At 48.7% G+C, this 23187-nt stretch overlaps 1 protein-coding gene across 1 annotated transcript; it reads right to left on the reverse strand.

Moving 5' to 3' along the window:
* Positions 1–8876: 8876 nt before the first annotated feature.
* LOC113997337 (butyrophilin-like protein 9) lies at positions 8877–21561 on the reverse strand. Its single transcript, XM_039389531.1, has 11 exons — positions 21534–21561; positions 20931–20995; positions 20662–20820; positions 20354–20419; positions 17263–17433; positions 16601–16942; positions 14991–15266; positions 14560–14661; positions 12109–12276; positions 10596–10646; positions 8877–9693 (listed from the first exon to the last, which is right to left on the reverse strand). The coding sequence occupies exons 5-11, from the start codon at positions 17393–17395 to the stop codon at positions 9137–9139; spliced, it is 1629 nt and encodes a 542-aa protein (XP_039245465.1). The 5' UTR covers positions 17396–17433; positions 20354–20419; positions 20662–20820; positions 20931–20995; positions 21534–21561; the 3' UTR covers positions 8877–9136.
* Between the last annotated feature and the right edge of the window lie 1626 nt (positions 21562–23187).

Genomic DNA, 23187 nt, shown 5'->3' on the forward strand with positions numbered 1-23187 from the left:
CTCCTAGAATCCTCTGTGATCACCCGTATCTGCGCATAACTGAATTTTTCCTGCTAGATTGATCCACCCCTTGTTTTGGATGTCACGAAGTTGCTGTTGGAGGTTGCTGCCTGCGAGACGAAAGGCCGCTTTTCTTCCATGAGCAGATGGCTGAGCAAGGTGTGCTCGGTGGGCAGTTCTCTTTTTCCTCCACAAATCCTGGATCTCTTGATTGTTTTCATCCAAGCAGCCCTTGTTCTTCTTGAAGGAGAAGCCTAAGGATCCTTCAGAGGACTGCAGGATGCTATTTTCCATAGGTTGCCCAAATGATTCAGGAGAGGGATCTATGGAATGATCCTGGAGCCTAGTTTGAAGGTTTGCCTGAAAGCTGTCTCTCCCTTTAGCTGATTGAAGATCTTTAACTTGGAATCTCCTGCTCGGAATACCGGCCCTTTTAGGTTTGAACTTAAGGTTGAAGTGAAGTTTACAGCCAAACAGAACAATAGAAAAGGGATGTGGAAGAACGAGCCGAGCAGGAAATAAGACCAAAACTACGAGTCTGGTTCTCTACTCAACTGGGCTGGTACATCTTGTCAACAATTTGAGTCTGAACAATCTCAGTCTGTGAGGAGGCTCTTGGCTCCCGCTAGGTGTTCTTATGCCAACTTGGTCTTGAATAAACTGAAGAGTCTAGTAGGTGTCCTTGTTTTCTTCTGTTGCCCCTGCCGGCTTTGCTTCTGCCATTCCCCGATCCCAAGGCTGTCCCCTCTTCTTCCCTCTGCTTGCCTCTGGGACAGGTGGGGACCTGTCCAGCTTGGGCAGAAAGGGCCTGGCTGCCAGAACTGTCCCGACATTTGAGGAGAACTGCTGCGTTTGGTGACAGAATTGGAGCTCTTTGGACCTAGGTGGGAGGGATGAGGAGAGTCCTATTTTTGAAGGTTTATTAAGGCTTTCTTCCTGGGCCGGGAGTTTAGACTTCTCTCTCTGCCCTTGGTCTGAGTGCAAATCAGTGCGGCAGAAATCTTCAAGGCTGAAAGAGAAGCCAGACCTGAAGGCCGAGCCAGAGCTCTCCTCTGCTCCCTTCAGCTCTGCTCACAGCTGCATCTTCAGCCCATCCCAGAGGCCAGGCAAATGCGTCCCCTTCCTCCGTGAAGGCTTGAAGCACAGTCGTGTTAAGATCCTGGCCTACAGGTGAGCTATTGCTACTACTGGGTTGCCAGAGTCTTCCAGTGCTTTTGAGCCCTCCTCTTTGTGTTCTGGGCAGAAGATAATGGGTGAGCTTGTGGTAGCCATAAAACACAGGCAACTCCCTGATCCTGTGGGAAGCGGATGGGTTTGTAGCCCGCTGTAAGAGGGAAAGTTGGGAAGGATGCTGAAGCTGAAACCATACACCGTTGAAATCTCAACCCAAACAATCTCTATTCCCAAGAGGTGGCCAACAAAAGGAAAAAACCCCAAGAGAGAGGAAGGAGGAGAAAAATAAGCCCTCAGTACGACTCCCCCAGTTGCCCAGGTGTTGCTTCTGAAGTTATCTTCCCGACCCAGAAGGCCTAGAATTGCCCAGAGCAGAAGCTGCATTCTGGGAGAGTCGGCAGGCTCACAAGATAGCGGGCGTGCCCGCCAAAGGCAACGTTGTCCTTTGATGTGAAGCTTGCGTCTGCCGAGCACGAGCCATCCGCTTTTTATCCAATTGATTGGCGATGTCCACCTGGGCAGGTGTGGTTAGCACCGCCCAGCCAGAGGCCTTCGGTCCCTCCCAACGTTCTGGAAGCGGTGCCCCTTCTGCACACGCATGTGTCCTTTGGAATCCCCCCCGCGCTTGCGCGCTGTACTTCAGGGGGTCTTTTCTAAATGAGTCTGGGGGCGTACTCCATCACCCTCCTGTTCCCTTTTTTCTTCAAATGCCCTTGGAAGGCAATCAGGCAATAATAAGACACCAATTAATTGTAGTTTGTCCAAAACACTTCCTTCAAGGACGAAGTTGCCGTTTCTCAGTGCTTGTTTTCTCCTAAGTTGGCAGGAAAAGGATAGACCCTCCCAGGCGGTTGGGCCAAAGAGAGACCAAAAGTATCGACATCTAATTAAGCCCCGATACACCCGCAAAGAAAAAGGGAAATTTCTTCAGCCCGCTTGCGGTCCATTGTAACGTCCCTCCCCTGAGCAAGCTGGTGCAGAAGTTGTGGGCCTTCACTTGGTCGAAGGGCTTGCCCCGGGAGTTTGTGCAGCTGCAGGTGAGAGCAGTTGCAAGGGGGAGGGGGGGCGAGGTGTCTGCTCTTGAAGTGGGACAAGACAAAGGAGTTGGGGAATTGTCCTGGAAGTCTGGCCTGGCGGGCTTGGAGCGCTGGGTGGGCATTTCTTGAGAGCTGTGGTGGCCCCCGCCTGCTTGGGCTGGGATGTCACTTCATGCTGAGCCTCATTTGATGGAGGTGTGCCCAGAGGCAGCCCGGCTCCAGGCTGAAGCAAAAAGCCAGAGCGGGTGATGCAGGAGCTCCCCAGCTGATGGATGCTGGTGATGGTAATGTATTAAATGAGGTCGCTGGTGATGTGTCTTTCTTAATCACCATAGACACTCTTTGTAGTAATGATTAGGTGCATTGCTAAGCTTATCCTTTTATAATTCCTGGCTTCTTTCGTAATTCTTTACTGTTTTGCACTATAGTAAATTTTTACACTTATTCTTTAAAGTTGGTGTCTGTGTTTCTTGTGCTGATCCTCGTCCCCAGTAGCAAAACAAGAGCTGAATCTTGGGGATGGTGAGGCCTGGAGGGACACCTTTCCTGAAGGGATTTTGGGGTACCCTCTAGTACCGAGGGAGTTTTTGGGGTGCCCCCAATCCTGAGGAGGGTACTGGGAGATTTGAGTGGGAACTCATGGCTCCAGCACTTGGAGTGGGGCATCACAAGGAGGGACACAAAGAGCTTATTTTGGAGAGGATCCTGCTGCTTCCCACCAATTTTGGGGGCGATAAACATCTTTTGGGGGTCCCCCTCCTCATTTTCAGGCACTGAGGTGAACCCATCCCCACATGGTGGGCATCCACATTTTTGCAGGGAGGGACAAGGCTCCTTGTGCAATGGGACCAGCCCAGGTGATGTCACAGAATCACAGAATATGCTGAGCTGGAAGGGACCCACAAGGATCATGAAGTACAACCCTTGGCCCTGCACAGGACCATCTCCAAGTGTCACACCATGTGCCCCAGAGGATCATCCAAATGCTCCTTGAGCTGGGTCAGCCTTGGTGCTGTGCCCACTGCCCTGGGGAGCCTGTTCAGTGCCCAGCCACCCTCTGGAGGAACACCAAGAGCATTCACTGAACACATACAGAGTAGGAGCAGGCCAACTGAAAGACTTATTTCTTATGTTCATGTGGCTGCCATTAACATGATAATAAATGCTCCATATTTAAGTATAACATAAGAGCATTAAGAAAAGTATCCAGGACATGATCAAAATTCACTTAACTAGGGTATTCAGTAAAGCAAGGCACAAGTTAGACAAACCATTTAAACAACTTGAACAAATCATCATGCTGTAATGTTACCAGTCTATCAGAAGATTGTAGGTATGATACGAGCTAGGGCCCGTGGGGGAAGGGGGGTGTCCAAAAAACATCAGCCTTTCATTTGCAGTCTTGCCAACCAACCACTTTCTTGCTTTCTAACACACAGCTCTTCTTCTGTGAGGCTCAGCACCTCACACATTGTTATTTCATGATCACACAGAATCTTGTGTGGACTCGTAAACCAAAAGGTCTCTTTCATATGCTGCAGCTGTCAGAGAGGAGAGAGGGATATTCTAAACAATTCTTGCCAGCTGCTGTAAAACTACTGGGACAAAACATATACAAACATGAGCACTGCAAAACAATCAGTGCAACAAAACAATACGAATTTTCATGAAAGGTAACAGAAATATAATAATTAATAATCATAGTATTGTCTGGTATTTTGACAGTATTATCTGAACTATACTAGCTGTCCATTTTTTGGAGTCTTTCTAGTTTGGATACTGTGAAGGAAGTTCACTGAAGATATCTCTAAAGCCAATGAGACATCTTCAAAAGTCACCTGATTTAGAATTTTGAGTTTGTTTTCAAATTTCAGCCAAATTCATAATACAAATTCAATTATATTATGACCTTCTTTATTAGAGCCAAATGTAAGTTTGATTCCAACTCTGATTCTTGCTTACCAGCAATACAAACAATACATACAGAAAGAATAGTTAAAATGGGCTAATGCATGGCTGTCGTTGCTGCCTTGATTAATGCAAAGATGACAAAAGCAATTAGAACAGTTTCCCCGATTTACTGTATCTTGCATCATCCTCCCAGCCCCTGGCCAAGCTCACTGGGAACCACAGTTTGGCTCCTCTGCTCAGGAAAACCACCAATGACAGATTGAGAATGGATACATTTTGATTTGTGATACAACCAAACGAATAAGAATCACCTGAAGTGATATTAAAGGCATTGTCAGTCACACTAATCACAACATCAGGCACGCCACAAAGGCATATAAGTGACAGATATACATCATGACTGAGTTATTGTATCAGTTAGTAAGAATGAGTAGACACAATGAATTATCTCTATGATATTTTCTTCCTGTGACATTTGGGCAGGCCATGCGCTGCTCAGTATTCACTGGTCTCCTTCTGGGATTCTTAATAGACAGCTTCTTCATCTGCATCTGTGGGAAGGGCTGGGCCTGGTGGAAGGGCTGGGTGTGGACATGTTGGCATGGCCAGGGCTTGTGGGGAGGCGTTGCCCTGCCAAGCCAAGCGCTGGCAATTCCCCACCATAACTGGTGCAGCCAAGCCAAGATGATTGACTGCAGTCTTGGGGGGACTGTGGCAGGATGTTCTACCCCAATAAGGCCTTGAATCTGATCAGAGAATGCAAACAGTACAAGCTCTCATGCAAGTTCTACTGTTGGCACCAGGGTGCTGTTTTGGTGTTGAATTGTGCTAAAACAGGCCTGATTCACCAAACCTCAAACACACATCCTGCTTTTTGAAGCAGGATTTGACAGATAAGCTGCTCACTGGCCTGTAAATCTGTGACTGCCAGTCCATCACTTTATACCTATAAAAGCCCAGTCCAATTTTCACATGGCAGAGTCTTCCACAGACTTCCTTGAACTGTAGAGCTTCTCCCCTGAAGCAGGGACACCTCTTCATGGTCACTCCCCAGGGATTAAGAGAGAGATGTTCCCACTGTCTTGTGTGGTGAGTTACATCAATCTCTATTTAATGATTGTTCCTTTTGACAGCTTTAATACAATTGCTTTAATATAATTGCTTTGATAGAGTGCACTATACTACTTTCTGCTATATTATACCCTACTAGTAGGTTTCTAACTTTCACACTCTGTAGTAAATAATTCTGATTAAGATCTTTCATCTGTTTATTTGTGTGTTCATTTCTCATAATAAATAATTCATTTTATATAAATATAAATATAAATATATTTCTTGACTGTGTTAACAGTTTCATTAATTTCCTGTATCCTGCATCATCCTACCAGGCTCTGGCTTGGTTCACTGGGAGCCACAGTTCAGCTCCTCTGCACGTGGGAATTACGGATGATAAACTGAGAGTGGATATATTTTGATTCATGATATAACTAAAATATTGATCATTTACAGGGATTGTTAGTAACAGTAATCACAACGTCAGGTGCGGCCAAGAAGGCAAATGAGTGAGAGACACATACCACGACTGAGTCATGCCAGTTAGTGTTCATGATACAATGAAATATCCCTAGAATATTGTCTTCCATGTGACATCTGGGCAGGGCTTGTGCGGCTCAGCATTCATCAGTCTCCTCCCGGGATTCTTCAGGGACAGGTTCTGCATTTGCAGGATTGGATTGTGTGTCGGGTCCACTCACGACAACATTTCATCAAACGTGTTGGAAGCCAAAAGGGTCCTGTGGGAGACAAAACACAAGCATATCCCTTCCCCATGCTAACAACTCGATGGGTCCTTATCATTAGGTATCTTCTTGTGGGGTTTTGTACAATACTTATTGATCTAAATTCAAAAAATTCAGGGTAAATACAGCTTTATCTACTTGGGGTGTCATATTCCCCCTTTTTTGTTTTAAGACTATGGTTTTTAATACAGAGGACACATTTCTTGCACCTGGGATAGGCTCAGGTGATAAGATTATATTTATGATTTTACGGGTTTTTCTTTCTTTCTTTTTTTCTTTCCTTTTTTTTAGTGCTCATTTTCTCAAGTTTTGGCACTACATTGCTTATCACTGGTGAGCCTGGTTTTGTTCCTTCCCCCTTTCAAGCCAGTTGAAAGCTCAGTCAACAATCCCTCTGGCTCCTGTGCTAGAACTTTCTCCCCTCTGAGACTGGTGCATCCCAGGTACCAGGTATCAGCAGACCAGGTGTTGAGTCGATCAACCCATGGTCAAAAACCCCAGAATTTTTCTGATTACACCAATCTCGGAGCCACTTGTTGACCTGATGGATCTGCCTATTCCTATCAGAAGAATCGAGGAAATCACCCTCTGTGCTCCTCATCTCTCTAGACAAAACACAGGAGGCCTCACAAACACCCTGAAAGGCCTTTCCAAAACCTTGGCCCAAGGTCTCAGAGCCAGTAGGAAAAAAGAGAAATTGGCTCAGGGCAGGAAGGGGACAGTGCTGAATGTGTCTGAATTTCAGCTCCCTCCCGGTGCCATTGAGGAAAGGAGAGGGCTGTGGGTGTAAGGCCCAACAGCAGAAAGTCCCCCATCATGGTCCCTTTCAGACAGATGTAGGAGAACAAGGTGTTTTTGTGCCCCATCCCAGTTCAAGGCTTGCAGGGTGAAGGAGGCAGAACTGGCAGAGCCTGATTTGCCCCCAGTGGGCAGATGAGTGAGCAGGCATGTGGCAGCTGCTCAGAATAACCACCCTGAAGCAAACCAGACACAGAGAGGAAAGGAAACACACACCTCAGGTCTGGAGATGAGAGCCCCCTCAGCATGTTGGAGGGTGATCCCAGACTGGCAGGGGGGTCCTGCTGCCATCCAGATGGGCCTGAACAGGCTGGAGAAAAAGGGGCTGACAGGAACATCTGCAAGGTCAGCAAGGAGAAGGGCAAATTCCTGTAGTGGGGAGGAACAAGGCCAGGCATCAGCACATGCTGGGGGACACCCAGCTGCAAAACATCTGGGCAGAAAAGGACCTGAGGGCTCTGCTGGGCTCCAAGCTGCGGAACCTGCTCTTCCCACAAAGGGTATCCCAGGCAATACTGGAGGAGTGAGGCCACAGGTTGAGACAGGGGATCTTTGCCTTCTGCTCAGCACTGGAGAGGCCACAGCTGCTGTTTGGGGCTCCCCAGGACGAAAGAGATACAGACAGAGTGGAGAGAGTCCAGGGAATTCCCACACAGATGACTTAGGGACTGGAGGATTTCTCCCATGAAGTGATGACTTAAAATCTATATCATATAGATTTTAGTACAGCTAGTAGTTTTGTGCAAAATTCCTAAAAGTTCTGTTTAATGCTCTTTGTTAAGATTTTCAATAGAAAAGGGATTTTAACGAGATGAAGAGTTCTCTATCAAAATCGGGAGGCGTATTGAGGGTGGTACTAAGACAGGAATGGCTTTGGAAGTGGGTGTAACAGGTGAGATAATGTCCAAATATTGTCATTAGATGAGAGTATAAAGTTGTAACACCTATGTAGTTTGGGATGCACACTTTGAAAAATATTCCTGTGCATCTGGTTTGTTGTAATAAATGAGTGCTTTTGCTTCCTAATCCTCAAAAAGAGTTTTAAAGAGTTATTTTCTGGTTTTTCAGGCATCAGAAGAAAGGCTGGGAGAGCAGGGACCATTCAGCCTGGAGAGCAGAAGGCTTGGGGGGACCTCAGCAATGTTTATGAACACCTGAAGGAAGCTCTTCCCAGAGGTGCCAGGGACAGAACATAATGCAATTGGAAAAACTGAAACACAGGAGGGTACCTCTAAACATCAGAAAACACTTTCTTACTTTGAGAGTGACCAAGCCCAGGTTCAAGTTCCCTAGAGAGGCTGTGGAGTCTTTGCCTTGGAGACATTCCAAAGCCATGTGGAGATATGTGGTGGGGTGACCTTGACTGGTTTCCAGGTGCCCAAAAAGCTGCTCCATTACTGTCCCTCCTCAACAAATGTCAGCTCATAGACAAACAGGAAAAAGATACTAGATTTTTCAGAAAAACTCACACTCAACCTGTAAGACCCCAGGCTCTTCTCATGAGCTCATTGAAGGGGTTTTATGTCAAAAGGTACCCGGTTTCAAAAATCCACCCGACAGATTTATTAAAAGGGCCTTCAGTACTTTTATACCGTGAGGCCACACACTGGAGAAATGCTGCAAAGCTTTTCAGGGGGTCAAAATAACACACTTTTACTAGCAAATTTTGGAAAAAGTTTAAAAGAAGCATTCAACCAACATAAAGCATTTCACAAAGCATTGATTTAGCAAATTCCAACCCATCCAAGTTTAAGTTACCCAAATATTAAGAAAAGGAAATTAAGAAGTAAAAAGAGAGAGAGAGAGAATTATAGCTACTGCCTTAGATCGAGCATAGAACCAGCTAACACAAATCCAAGAATGATAGGGCCATGCACATGGAGGGCCTCATGATGTTGGTCGTATTTGCTCTGGACTCCTGTGGCCATGACGCCCAGGTAGGGTTCTGGTCTGCCAGCCATTTGAGATCTGGGTTAGGGGTCCCCTGGGGTGTGGTGTGGGGCAGTGCTACCAGTGTGCCAGTGATTGACAGCTGCACGAGATGTTTTCATGGGGGCAGAGCACCACTGCACCTTGGCAGAATCTGATCTGTCCCCTCTCACACACACAGAGCTGTTTTGAGCCAGTAATAATTTTAATAACTTTTTTTTCAGTCCCTCACACCACTTTTTTTCATACAAACATTAAAGTACATTTATTTTTCTTGAGCACATAGAATTTCCCTCAAAACATTCTTCACTCTGATTCATAAGGCAAAAAACTCAGAGCAGACCACTCTGAGAGATCTGTCCTGTCCTTCATTAGCTTTGTTCAGGAGACACAAATTAGGCAGCAGCCTGATTACAATGGGATTTCATCACTGACTGTACATTACTGAGCTTTGAAATGTGGAGTAAACTATTGAACATCATCAAAAATCTACACTATTACCAGAGCCTGAGGATCATGGTTTGCAGTAGCAGAGCCTAAGGAGAAGAAGGGAATGAATTCATCTCTCTGGCTGCTGCCATCAGCAATGCTAAAAGTGTACAGAGCTGCTTCCTTATCGTACACATGGTAGAAAGACACCTCCTTGGCTAGGATGTCTAGGAAGATCCCAATGACTTCCAACTCCCCCCTCACACTCAGACGGGTCTGAGGATCCGTGTAGGCCCAATAGTCTCGCCCATCTGCCAACCCGATGACCCAGAAGCCATTCTTAGGGGTCAGAGTCAGTGGCCCTTTGCGAGTCACAGATTCCTGGGCAATACCCAAGGCCCAGTTTCTTCTTCCCCGAACAGACACTTCCCAGTAGAGCCTCCCATATCTGAATCTTTGCTTTGCCAACACAAACAGATGGGAATCAAATCTCTTCTCATTGCTGGAGAAGTCTCTGATGATACCTTGCATGCCGAAACCTCCCTCTACCACTCTCTTCCCATCTGTAGATATTCCCAATCCGGGATGAGCTGTGGCAGCGTCCAGGGTGACAACAACTGCAATGGTCAGGTCAGGTCGTGAGGAGCAGAAAACACAAGCTCTGCTTTTCTGAGCCTTTCTCTTCTGGGCCCTCATCCCCCTCCCATTTGTCCTTCCCCCCTCTCAATGCTCAGGTTCCCTGGGCAGCCTCAGGGCACCTCGAGCTTCTCCCCTCCCCTCCCGCCACGTCCCTTCCTTGAACTGCTGTCACAGAGAGTGGCAATGTGCACACCCCGAGTGCCAGGCACTCAGTCAGAGCTCCTGGGACTCCAGCAGGCAGCCCCAAGGAGGAGCCTGTGGGGCTGGACACCCTCTCCCTCCATCTCTGTGTTGCTGGGGAAAAGGACCAGGAGGTGACAGCAGCTGCAATTAGTTTTGGGTGTCAGGATTAACTCCTAGGCAAAGTCTGAAGATGATTTTCAAGCTTTAGGCAGTTTCTCCTAAATAACAGGACAGCACCAGTCTAGATATTGCTGCCACATGGTGAAAGAGTGATCTGCACTGCCACAAAAATGTTTCTTGCCTCAGTTTTCCATGCTCAGCAGTGAATGGGATGAACCCCTGGCAGGACTTGAGCAAGGAGCAATGGCATGAACTGAGCTCCTCTAGCTCTGCTCAGATTTAAAGAAGAAGGAACTGCTCTTGCAGTGGAGCCAAATCAGCTCCAGACACTTTTCCTGAAAGACCACAGAGGCCAAAGCAGGAGTGGGAGAGGGGGCTGCAGTGGCCAGTGCAAGCCGGCTGCCCCTGCTTCCCACAGCTGAGATGCTCTTGACAGGCACAGGCAGGGCCTTTGGCAGCACAGGACAGGGAAAAAAGTCATCAAACTACCCTTGATCTGAGCATATTCTTCTCCAAACAGTTCTCTGAGGGGGTTGGACATGTTTTCGAGAGCTGCACTCAGGCTCTGAGGACTCACCTGCACGATATCCTCTATGCTTCTCTTTGTAGTACTGTATTTTGAAAAGCTCTGTGGGAAAAGAGAAAAGCAGGCAATTAGTGGATTTGTCAAGGCTTGCTGGGCCCCAGTGTGCTCAGAGTCAGCCCAAGCTGTTGGCCAAAAGGATGATGTTCTCCTGGAGTAACACGCTGCTTCTCTAACTTATGAAGCACTTTGAGAAGTCCGAGGCCATCCTCCAAAGAGAGCAAAGCCTGAGGCACTGGGATGCTTTGTCTTTTAGCAGTAAGAACTCCAACTATCATTGAAATCAAGGCAGGAATTCTTGAGGAGAAGGAAAATGGCCTACTGGTGGCAGGGGAGAAGGGATAGGAAACAAGGAGCTTAATTTCCCTGCAGGAGACCTGTTTGGTTTGCCACAGAATGGCAGGAGCTGTATTTTCACTGGTCCCATCTGCCTGCAAGGCTACCCCTTCCTCAGGCAGCAGCCCAGCTACTGCCTGAGTATCTCCTGGACACAAGACTCCAGATGTGCATCACCAGGGCTGCTTCTCCCCTGACCTGCTGGCAATGCTCCTCCTAATGCACCCCAGGATACCATTGTCCTCATCCACAAGGGCACATGGCTGACTCTGGGAAAACATTTTTTTCACCAGGACCCCCAGGTCCTTCTCGGCAGAGCAACTTTCCAGCAGGTCACCCCCAGCCTGGAATGGTGCCTGGGGTTATTCCCTGTTTGGTTCTTTGAACTGCTTTGGATTGACTGACTGATGGAGGGCTGGGGAAAGAGCAGAGGCCCTGTGACCCTTCCCAAAAGGCCTTGACAAAGGCCTGATGGGCAGGATGGAGGGTAGGAACCACCCCTTTCCATCTCTCCAGAATGAATCTGTGAGCCATGGGAGACAACACACTTTCCCATGAAGAAGTGGGGAAGGGGAGGAAGAAGGACTTCCATGTCCGTTCTGGAACATATCAGAGACAGAGAGAGTTCAGGACATGGGCTCTGTGCCCGCCCAGGGGAAGGTCCCCAGACATTGGGCAAGAGAGTGCCGGGTGCTGCCAGTGCCCTCCCCTGCCCCACCTCCTGCACTGCCTGTTGAGATGCCCCTGAGCTGAGCAGGGGAGCACAGGTAGGGCTCCTCATGGGCACAGACATGCAGGGTGGGCACAGCCCAGCTTCCCCCAGCCTGGGACCAGCAGTGGAGGAGTAGGAGAAGGGCAATGGGGACAGGGAGAGAGATGGGGACAGGACTTCAAGGGGGAACCTTAACACGTATCAGGGAATGAGGGGACCCACAGTACACACTCTTTACAAAGATGAAGGAGAGAAGAGGGCCCTTGAGCTCCTGCAGAGAAAATTTCAGCATGGAGGTGTTCCAGTGTCAGGATCACAAAAGCTGTTCCCCATGTAAGGACTGTCCTTCCCCATCCCCTTTGAGGAGCTGTGCAGGACGAGCTCACAGGACAGTTAGCCTGTAGAGCAGCTTTTGCCTTCAGAGACGTGAAGGCCTTGCTGGGGAATGGCCCTGCTCACCTAGTTTGTTCTCCAGGTCTGTTCTGAGCAACTGAATGTCACACTGTGTAGACTGCTGCATGTTCTGGAAATCTTCCTGCAGAGTTTGAATTTTCTGGGAGACTTCATGGAGGTCCCTCTTCCACATGGATTCCAGGGCCCCTGTGGTATTTTCCACCACTTTCATTTCTGTGAAAAAAGAGAGGTATCCCTATGACACTGACATTACCCCCTTGAAGATGAGACCACCCATCTGCCCTGCAGATGATAAAACTTCTGTTTTAAATTGTCTTTTTGAGGGTCTCTTCTCAGTGTGTTTTATTGTTCCTTCTCTCCCTCCTCACCTCAGAGAAACAAAGCTTGCACTTAAGGGGGCACCTGGAAATGGTTTTGATTTTGCCTTCTTTTTTCGTGCAGGCATGGGACAAGAAACTCAGACTTAGTTCCCACAGAGAATAATAAAATGTTAAGGGTTGGAAGGGACCTTAAAGATCATCCAGTCCCAACACCCCTGACATGGGCAGGGGCACCTCCCGCCAGATCAAGTTGCTCAAGGCCTTATCCAACCTGGCCTTGAACCCTGCCAGGGTTGGGACATCCACAATCTTCCTGGGCAGCCTGTTCCAGTATCTCACCACTCTCACAGGAAAGAATTTCTTCCGAATATCTAATCTAAATTTCCCCTTGTCCTATTACTATAGTTCCTCATGCAGAGTCTCTCTCTGCCTTCCCTGTAGCCCCTTCAGATACTGGAAGGTGCTGTGAGGTCTCCACACAACCTTCTCTTCTCCAGGCTGAACAGTCCCAACTCTCTCAGCCTGTCTCCACAGGGGAGGTGCTCCAGTCCTCTTATCAACTGTTTGGCCTCCTCTGGACTTGCTTCAACAGTTCCATGTCCTTCTTTTCTTGGGGCACCAGAACTGTAGACAGGACTCCAGGCAGGGTCTGACAGGAGCAGAGTAGAGGGGGAGAATCTCCTCCCTTGACCTGCTGCCCCCCCTCCTTTGGATGCAGCCCAGGATCCTGTTGGTTTCAGGGCTGTGAGTGCTCACTGCTGGCTCATGGTGAGTTTTCCATCAACCATCATTCACAAGGCTTTCTCCAAAGGGCTGTTCTTAATATGTCCTTCTTATTTACTGATTTGTGTGCTCCAAGCTTCTCTTTCCTCAGAGAATCTTTTCTAGTTCAGTGTCCTTGGAAAAGAACTCACTCATCCTTAGAAAAAAAAGGATGGGGCATTCCCATGCTTGTGCACCTGTGGGCACCATGACTGATCTCTTCCCTGGCTTTTAAATCCTCATACTGAGCTGTCTGCCAACCAGCACCCCTAAGTCCCTTTCTGTGGAACAGCTCTCAAGCCACTCCTCCCCCAGCCTGGAGTTGCAGGGGGTTGGTGTGACCTGAGTGCAGGACCCGGCCCTTGGCCTTGTTTAACTTTGTGCATCAATAAAGATGTTAAACAGGAGCGGCCCCAAAACTGAGCCCGGGAGACACCACTAGAGACCGGCCCCAACTGGATGTAGTTCCATTCACCACAACCCTCTGGGCCCAGCTAGCAACCAGTTTCTTACCCATTGAAGAGTCCACCCATCCAAGTCATGAGCAGCCAGTTTGTCCAGAGGTGTCTGCAACAGCCCCCATCTGCCATGGCTTCATGAGCTGCAGTTCTCCCTTCCCTGTGTGCTCACAGTGATCATTCCCTAGGTGTTTATCATCCTCTGTGGGAACTCTCCAGGTCCAGGTCCATGTCCATTGCACAGATGCAATGACAGCTGCTCAGATGCAGCTTCAGCGCAGATTTCAGAAGATGCAAGTGGTGTGAGCTCAGGAGAGCTGCGAGGGAAGGGTCAGCCCTCTGCCCAGCCATGGCTGTGGAGACAGAGATCTCTGGAGAGGCCCTTTCCAAGATGGGGAGGCACCATGGACACTTTTGGGAAAAAAGGTCCAGCTCTGATGAACAAGCTCCACTGGAGGCTTGGGTAGATGAGCCCAGTGGAGGCAGAGGAAGGGACCCTTCTAATTCACCACAGGAAAAGTCCACCAACCCACCCTCCTCCCTCCTCTTGTCTGTAGGTACCATGCTCCCTCAAGCTCTCAGCTGCCTGTGGAGGCATCTCCCTTCTGCCTCTAGATGACAGAGTAGCACATGGAAAGCTCCTACCTGCAGGAGAGCTTAGGTGTGCTAATTCTACGGACCAGAGGCAAACTCTACATGATATTTCATGCTAATTGTCAGACCAGTCTCACAAGGGGCTGAGAAATGATGCCTGGCAGTCAAAGAGTGAAACTAAACCCCAGAAGTGATGTGTAAAACCCTCAGCCACTTCACCGGAGCCATCTGTTCAGAGCCTTCCTCTACCATGCACAAGGAACACCCTCTGCCAGAGCAGGTTCTGCAGAGAACTTTCTCACAGGGATTGACCTCCCACAGCCTTCTGAAAACATGAGGTCCTGTGAACCAAGAGCCCTTACCTCGAAATACCAGAACAGCACCAGCAGCCAATGTGAGAAGGAATAAAGTGAGTAGTGTCCAGAAGGCAGGGACAAGTGGAGACACACGGGGAAAAGCAGCACCTTTGAAAAGAAAAAACCTGAGTCATCAGTGGCAATATTCAATCTTTTCCCCAAAATCTGAGCACCCATCCAAAGAGTTCCTGTGGAGAGGAAGGGACAAATAGTCCCAGTCAGTCCTACATGGGTGGGCAGAACCTGCCTTCCCTAGGGATCTGCATCTGGGGCAAGAGGGACCCTCACTGCAACCTGTCCTGCCTGCAGTGCCCCAGGCTGCTCTGGGATCTGGCTGGACTGGAGAGCTGTCATCTTCCCTGGCACTGGAAAGGGTCTTCCAGGGCTCCTGAGACAATGAGCCTTCAGCAAAGGCTTCTCAGGGCGATGGGACTCACCTGAGAGATGCGCAATAGTTTTCTTCTCCATCTGCACCAGGGGGTTCAGGATTTGACAGGTGACTTTTCCCACTTCCTCTCCTGTAACTGTGACTCGACTCCACACACTGAAGAGTTTCTCACTGTCCTGCTGTATTTCAGTGTCTGCAAACAGACCCTGCCCATCCTCAGTCACCCACTGGACAGTAGGTTCGGGGAACCATCCGTGTGATCTACAGCCAAGCTCGAGCCCTTGCCCTTGAGGGCCCAGAATTTCAAGGAACACTTCCCCAGTACCTTAAAGGCAAGAGAGTTTGTGAGTGGGAAAAGTGTGTTTCCATGGAACCAGCTCTACCTTGGATTCACAGCTCTTGCTTCTTCCAGAAGTTGCTGCCACTTTCTCTCAGTCCTTAACCCAACCTTTGCAATGGTCTTTCTGAGATCCCCCACTCCATCTGCCATAAATGCCAAATTTCCTTTGGCTGAGAAAGAGCTACAGCGTGGGATGGGTTTGTCTCTCAGCTCCCCACTATCCCATGGAGCTGGCAGTGAGAAGGTGTGTGGTTTGTATCCCTCTTTTAGAATGAATCTGTAGGAGGCTGGTCCAAGTTTGAGGATTGTCAAAGCAGGACACAGGGCACTAAAGCCCACTCAGCTTTTTCCCTGGCACCTCCCCAGTCCATGCCGGCACTACAGGTGGGCACAGATGGTCACTGCCCAGGGACTGTGCCAAAGCTGTGCCAGGGTGGTGAGGGGGATGCACCACACATGGTTCTGAGTTCCACTGCTGGGTCAGAGCTGGATTTCATAGATATTTGTCCTGGGCAATAGTAGCAAATGGAAGGTCACTTCCAACCCAAACCATGATATGATTCAGTGCTATTTTTGCTCAGTGACTCCAGGCTGACCAGCTCCACCTGACATCAATCCCTGCACACAAACGATGCCAACTGTCCATCTGGGGGGAACTGGGAGCCCAGAACATCTCCTTAGCCCAGCTGAGGAGTCCCCAGAGGGAGGGCACCATTCCTATCAGTCCCACAGCCAGGGATGCTGAGCACTTGTCTATCTCCCAGGCAGGCTCACACCTCCCCAGCAGGGATTGCTGCAGCTCTCCAGCCCCACATGGGTCATAACAAGGCTCAGGCTGGGCATGGGGCTTGCACAACATCTCTTGCCACAGGAACTCAGCCCCAGTCTCTTTGCAGCTTTACCAAGCTATTCCTGCCTGCTCCATTTCACCACACAATGCAACTGCCTTCCAACAGGCAGTGCAGGCTCCGTGTCTCCTGCAACATTCAGCTTTAAAGCTCCTTCCTTCTTGCCTAAAACTACCAGGGCTGCCATGACCCTCATGGGCCAGTCAGATCACCAGTTCCCCTATTACCTCCTGGATGTTGGCACATGGGTTGAATTTTCTTGGCTCCTTACAGACCCCTCAGTGACTTAGAAATCAAGTGTCCCATGGATCAAAAAGCAGGAGCCATGTGGCCCAAGGGCTGCTGTGAGTGGGGAGGTGACATGTTGGGTCATATGAGGGGCATCAGCTGGGGGACAGTGACCTTTCAGAGCACTCTTTTCCCTCTGGAAGAGCTTCCCCCCTTCCCCTCCCAGCCCAGGGAGTCTCCAACCTGCAATGCTGAGCTCGGTGGCTGTGTCAGCACTCCAGTCCCTGGATGTCACAGTGCAACTGTACATTCCTTCATCTGCTGGCTGGACGTTCTTCAGCGTCAGGGACACCTTCCCAGTGGCAAATCCATCTCCTGGCATTGATGTCCGCCCATGGTATTTCTGCATTGGTTCACCACCAGACTGTCCATATGTATAGATGTCCTCTGGATGTCCATCTGTGATCTTCTTCCATTGCACTTCAGGGTTGTCCAGTGGCTTTGTGGAAGAGATGGTGCAAGGAAGGATTGTATCCTGGCCGACAATTCCAACTACATTCTGGGGAGAGCTAAGCTCAAAATTTTCTGTGGAAATCAAACATGAGTGAGCATTTGGTTGGAATCAATCAGAGAATGTACTGGTGTGAAGGACACAGAGCACTGGGGGAACACAATGAGGAACAAATGACAGTTGCAAATATTCACTAATGACATTGGTCCCTTCTGTTCATGCACCTTCATCAATGAAGAATGCCAGAGAAAAAAATAAAAACCTCAGAGATCTTTTGGGGAAATTGTCAGTTCTGAAAAAAATCTTAGGAAAGCAGAATTAATGGCCTTTGAAAATGGCTCACGTGTTCTTTTTATAAAAGATAAATTCATTGTGGTTTGGAGCATTTACTCACTTTCTCCTTTTCTTCTTTCCTCTGAGACAAAATTGTAACTGGGGAAATTGAAAAGCCCAAAGTCATAGGAGAGAGGGAGAAACCAGGCTGGAAGCAGTGTCAGAGCCAACGGGAGCCATCTCCTCTGGTCCATCCCTGCAGTCACAGAGGTGGGACAATCCTGCAGCTGACCTGGAACAGGCACAGAAGGGAAGTGGACAAGGAAGGGAAATCCTGTCCCAAAGCCCCCGATCTCTCTCACCTGGCACTTGCCAGCTGTGACTTCTAAAGGTGCAAAGCACTCAAACAGTTGAGTTCAGACATCAAGAGAACTTGTGCCTTTCCAGAGATCTCAATTATCCTTGCAGCTTCTGGGAATTTCTCTCAGTCCAACGTGCTCCCAGGAAGTTGTGACAGGGGATGCAAGAGAGGAAAATTCAACCCAGTCCCCACTGCCTGCTGTGAAATTTGATGGACACCTGAATTAATACACCAGTTTAAATCTCTGGTCTGGGTTGCAGGAGTCTCTCTGTCCGTGCTCTGAGCTGGGGGGAAAAGAAGGAAGACACAGTTTACCCCCTCCCATGCCTACATTTGGAGATGGGGAATCCATGGTGTTTGCTATCCTGAAGTTCCCTCTCCCTGGGAACCCTCAGGCTGCAGGGTGACAGTGCATCAGCTCCAGCACAAACCTGGAATCATTTAGGGACCTGCACCAGGGTCAGCTTTGCTGCACTACGCTAAAGATCCTTCCCCTCTCTGGCTCTGGCTCTCTCTGCGAACTTTGACATTTCCAGAGTGGGACTGACAGTCCTTATCTCAGTCCTCATAGCAACACTTCTGGTTTGGTATCTTTATGACTTTATTAGTGTTCAATATTCCATGGTTAGTGAGCAGTGAGGAAGGTGAGACACCCTGATGGTTTCCAAGCAAGAGTTAATCACCGTGCACTGCAGTTCTGGATACATCCCTACTTCCCAGCCATAAGGTGGCCATAAGGTCTCACAGCTACATCTCATGGGACTAAATCAGATGCAGTTGGAACAGGCCTGGTGGTGGATCAAGGCAGACATCAGTAATTCTGGATTAATTCTTGTCCTGGGATGTCCTGCCACGTTTGGCCAGCTGGGTAAGCACACGTGGAGTGACAAGGGAAGTGTTCAATTCACTTAGTTTTAATCACAAATTGTCCCTCTTCACTTGCTAAGGAGGGACATGGACTCCTGGAGGGATTTCATCCAATTCACCACAGATCACCATGATGGGGATTTGTCTCCACTCTGATCTCCAGAGCAGAGGCTTTTTCCTCTGATCTCAGCTCTGTTTCTGGCACATGGAGATAAACAGGCACTCAGAGGTTTCTGTTCTGGTTTTGGACAGGATAGAGTTAATTTTTTTCCTTGTGGCTGGTGCAGGGCAGTGTTTTGGATTCAAGATGAGAATAATGCTGATCACATGCTGATATTTTGGTTGTGGCTCAGTTGTGCTCAGCCCAAGTCAAGGACTTTGCAGTGTCTCCTGTTCTGCCAGTAAGGAGCTGCACAAGAAGCTGGGAGGGAGCACAGCCAGGACAGGTAACCTGAACTGGCCAGAGGGATATTCCAGACCATGGAGCATCATTCCCAGTATATTATCTGGGGGGAGTTGGCCGGAAGGGGACTGATCTCTGCTCGGGGACAGGCTGGGCATCAGTCAGTGGGTGGTGAGCAAAATTGGACATCACATGGGTTTTATTCTGCCCTCTCGCTCTCCCTCTCCATCTCCCTCTCTACTTTAAATTACAATTCTTATTATTAATCTTATTCTAATTATTTTTAAAATGTGTTTCAATTATTAAGCTGTTATTTTTTTAACCCACAAGGTTTACTGTTTCTTTCCAATTCTTCTCCCCGCCCAGGGGGTGCCGGGGGCCAGGGAGTGAGCGAGCAGCTCTGTGGTACTTAGTGGCCATCTGGGCTTAAACCAGGACAGTCTCACATCACTCAACAAGCCACAGGTCTTGGGGTGACATGACCACAGCCTCAGTTCCACCAACCACATGGCCCACATGTCCATAAACTCCACAGGCAGCTCAGGGCATTGAATGTCAAACTGCAACTGACACTAAACTTTGGAAACTGTCCTGTTAAATTCTGCTCTTCCTCCTGTTTTCATGGGCTTGGACATGCACTAAGTTTGTTCTTTGCAGTCCATTATCCCATGAGGCCATATGAAATTTTGTCAGAGGCATTAATTTGGACATCTGCTATGGGAAAGAGGTTAATCCTGATTAGAGATGAGAGGGCTGCTCCTCAGTCACCTAAAAAGAGGTCTCAGGGGCTGTTTCAGATATTATCAGGGTTGGATACTAAATCAGGCATTTGGGAAGGGGCAGATATGACACAGGACTTGAAGAAACCTCTTTGCCTCTAGATCAGGAGCTAGAGGCTTGGAAATGCAAAATGTCACAAGACTGGAACATCTTACCTATGAATTCCATCCAGAACTTGCTGAGACCTTACATACCTTGTTTAGCAACACAGATACTTCTTCTGACAAATGTCATGGTCTTTTTACATCCAACTTTTACAAATTTCCCTGTCATCCAAGGAGGGCTCAAAAGAAACCTCGCTGTTTAACAAGTCATCAGTTACTGCTTCAGAGACCAAACCCATATTCCCAAACAAGCTGAATGCTTTTCAAAAGAAGACAAGTGAAAATAGACCTAAAAATCTCAGCACAACAATCAAACACAGAGTTCCTCTGTCCCCCAAGGCTTCATGTTCAGCACTGCTGAACAGACACACCAGGACACAGTTTAAGCTCAGTAACATTCCTGCAGATGCAGCTGAGCCCTGGGTGCTCTCAGAGTTATTGTCATCCCAAATTCCCATAAAATCAGGGCACTTTCCTACTTTTTCAGCTTCCGGCAGGAAACAGTTCCAAGTGGGCACAACTGGAACCAGCCTTGCTTACGGAGAAGAAGGTTCCAGAGTTATCATCAGCCCTGCTTTGCCTCAAGGCCCTGCCCCCAGGGGGTCCCTGGGCCCAACATCCCTTTCCAGAGGGGGAATACCACCACATTCACCACTTGTTCAGGAGGGAGAGAAATAAAAGAGACCTGCTTACCTACCTGAGTCAGGAAAGGTGAGCACTGATATAGGACAGCTATTTTTCCTCTTGCCAGAGAAACTTTCACCTGCAGGAGGGAAATGAACAGAAGGATCAAGTTCTGAATTTTAAATGCAGCATTTCTGTGCCCAAGAGTTACTTTGCTGCCAGAAGGTCACATCTCCTCTGCCATAGGAGGGCTCCGTGTTGGTGTTGTAGGGAATTAGGTGCAAATGGAGCTTTGATGCTACTGAGAAGTTTAAGACAAGCAAAGATCCTGCTCAATGCCCACAAACTGTGTCTTAGTTCAGAATTAGAGCTGGATTTTACCTGTTGTCAGGTGAGAACGATCCCCGTGTCTTCAGTCTGTGGATCAGAGATGATCAAGGATTAACTCAGGGTGTGGCTCTGCCTGAAGATCAAGGATGATTTTACTCTAAGACTGATGTTTCGCCGACAGATTACATAGAGAATGAAGGTGGGGTTTCCCTGGGAATTGACAGTCACCATTCAGAGAAATCAGCTTGAAATGGGAGTAATTCTGCTTTTCAAGAACTTCAGTGAACTGAAGTGCTCTTGTATTTTCCTCTTAGTCTTACTTTTCGCAGCTGTTTCTTCCTCCAAAGACTGTGCCAGAAGTATTTCTGTGAGAAAAACCTTCTCCCTTGAATTCAGAAGGACGGCAAAAACTCATGAAACAAAAAGAAAGAATTTATTCAGAGTGCTGGCTCTAGTCCCACACCGAGTTCTTTGGGGAGAAAAGACCCCTTGGGTTTAAATTTCATGCATTTTTATAGTTGTACAAAATCCCACCTTTTTCAGAGAAGCTTCATATATTCGCTTTTGCCTAAAAAGGTTTCTTGTCTCTGAAAAGGGGCTTTCCCTTCTTTCTAACTGGCCACTGGCCATCCTCTGTCAAAAGTGAGGGATCTTCCTTTGTTCTTAGCCCAAAGAGAGAAAAGAAACCCCTGTGTATCAAACTCTCACGTGGCCCCGAAAGATTTTAATTTTGGGAATTTTTATATTTCCCTTAACTGGCTGAAAAAGACTCTGACACCCAAGTCCACTCTGAGACTTGGATATCTTACAACTTCGCGATATGCCTATAAACCCATATTTTTACTTCTGATATTTCCAGCTGGGGTTAACAAGGGAAGTGACTGAGAGAGTGAGTAAAAAAAAAAAATGAGAGAGAAACGCACCGATCTGCTACTCTTTGTGGTTCAGCTGCTGCAGCCGTTCACGTAAAACTGCCCACAAAGTTTTTTGGCGCCCTCTTAGAGGAAGTGAGCCCGGGGGAGGGGGGAGGAAGAGGAGGGGGAGATGACGCAAACATCCTGAACAGGAGTCTTAAGGGGTGAGCTCATGGTTCAGAACATACTACCCCACCTCCATGGGACCCTCTCTTACAATCACAATTTCCCTCTCCCAACAATCAGAATGCCTGAGACAAAACGTGCTGGTGTCTGGTCCTCCACAGCGCCTGAAGGAGGGTCAAACCTCGTGAGCAGCCTGGGCTGGAGCAGGTTTGCTGGCTGGACCTGAGACCCTGCGAGGGTCAAACACTGGAGCAGTTCGTGAAGAACTGCAGCCGGTGGGAAGTGACACTGAGTGTGCAGAGAGAGAACCACTCATCTTCAGTGACTGTCCCTGCCTGGGAGCTGGACCTGCTGCCTGGGAGGAGAAAGGCACAGGCTGAGAGCCTGCAGCTCCCCCAGGTACTGCACAGACTCAGCCACTGTGGGGACCCCGTGGTCCACTATCTGTCAACTGTGGGGATCAATAAATGAATGCCCTGCCCAGCTGTGGCTCTGCATTAGATGTGGCACCACCACTCTCCCCTTTCTGTGATGCTGGTGCAGGAGAGGAGCAGGATGCTCTCCTGGGACTGGGAGGAGTGTCCCTGGTGCCAAAGGCTGGGCTGAACTGCCCACTGAGCTCCAGCATTCCAAATGCCAAGGGATGTGCCACGGAGCAGTGCAGGGTCCCGTCCCTCACCTGGGGGCTCTGCAGCCTGGGAGTGTTTCCTGCCCGTGCTCCAATGCCAGGACTCACCTGTGACACTCAGGTTCTGGGGAGCACTGAGGGCAGAGTTCCTCACTCAGTTACTGTTGTCTCTGTGCTGGTATCCACATGTGTCTGTGCTCCCCCTCATCATGGTGAAGAGCATGTGATGGCTCCCCTGCCCCTGTTGCCCTTTAAGGCTGTTCACCCACACCACATCCTTGCAGAAGACAATTTGGGTGGCAGAAGACTTCCAGCAAATTTGGCACCAAAACAAAACCTATTCATCCTCATGTGCAGCAGTGGGATCGTGTGGAATGCAGAAGCCAGGAAGTCACCTGGAGAGATGGCAAAGGGATGGCCAAGGACAGTGTCACTGTAGTGTTCCACATGGATCCAAGTGATTCTGTCAGAAGAAACTGGGAGTGGTAGCCAAGGCCATGGGGGACCATGTGGTTTTCTTGTCAATCCTGTTGTGCAAGGTGGAAAGGAGATGAAGAGGAAGCTGATGTTACAGGTCGAGAACTGGCTGTGATGCTGATTTGGGCAACAGTTTTGGGCTCTCTGATCAATGGACACTCTTTGCAGCTCAGCATCCACTGGGCAGAGCTGGGACCCACCTCACCAAGCAGGACAAAGCTACTTCTTCCAGTAGAATGGATGAGCCTCTAAAGAGGGCTTGAAACTGGGAATGATGGGGGAAGGAGAGATGAACTGGCTGTCCTGGGAGGGAGTGACAGACTGGGCTGATGAGCAAAGGTCAGGGGGTGATGGGACAGAAATGAAACACATCCAGATGAGGCTCCAGCAGGGTCACCTCCAGCAATGGCATTTTCCCCAGGAAGTGCTGAC

This window comes from Pipra filicauda, unplaced genomic scaffold (assembly GCF_003945595.2).
Source record: "Pipra filicauda isolate LSUMZ 115617 unplaced genomic scaffold, ASM394559v2 scaffold737_size122705_pilon, whole genome shotgun sequence".
In the NCBI taxonomy this organism is placed as follows: domain Eukaryota; kingdom Metazoa; phylum Chordata; class Aves; order Passeriformes; family Pipridae; genus Pipra; species Pipra filicauda.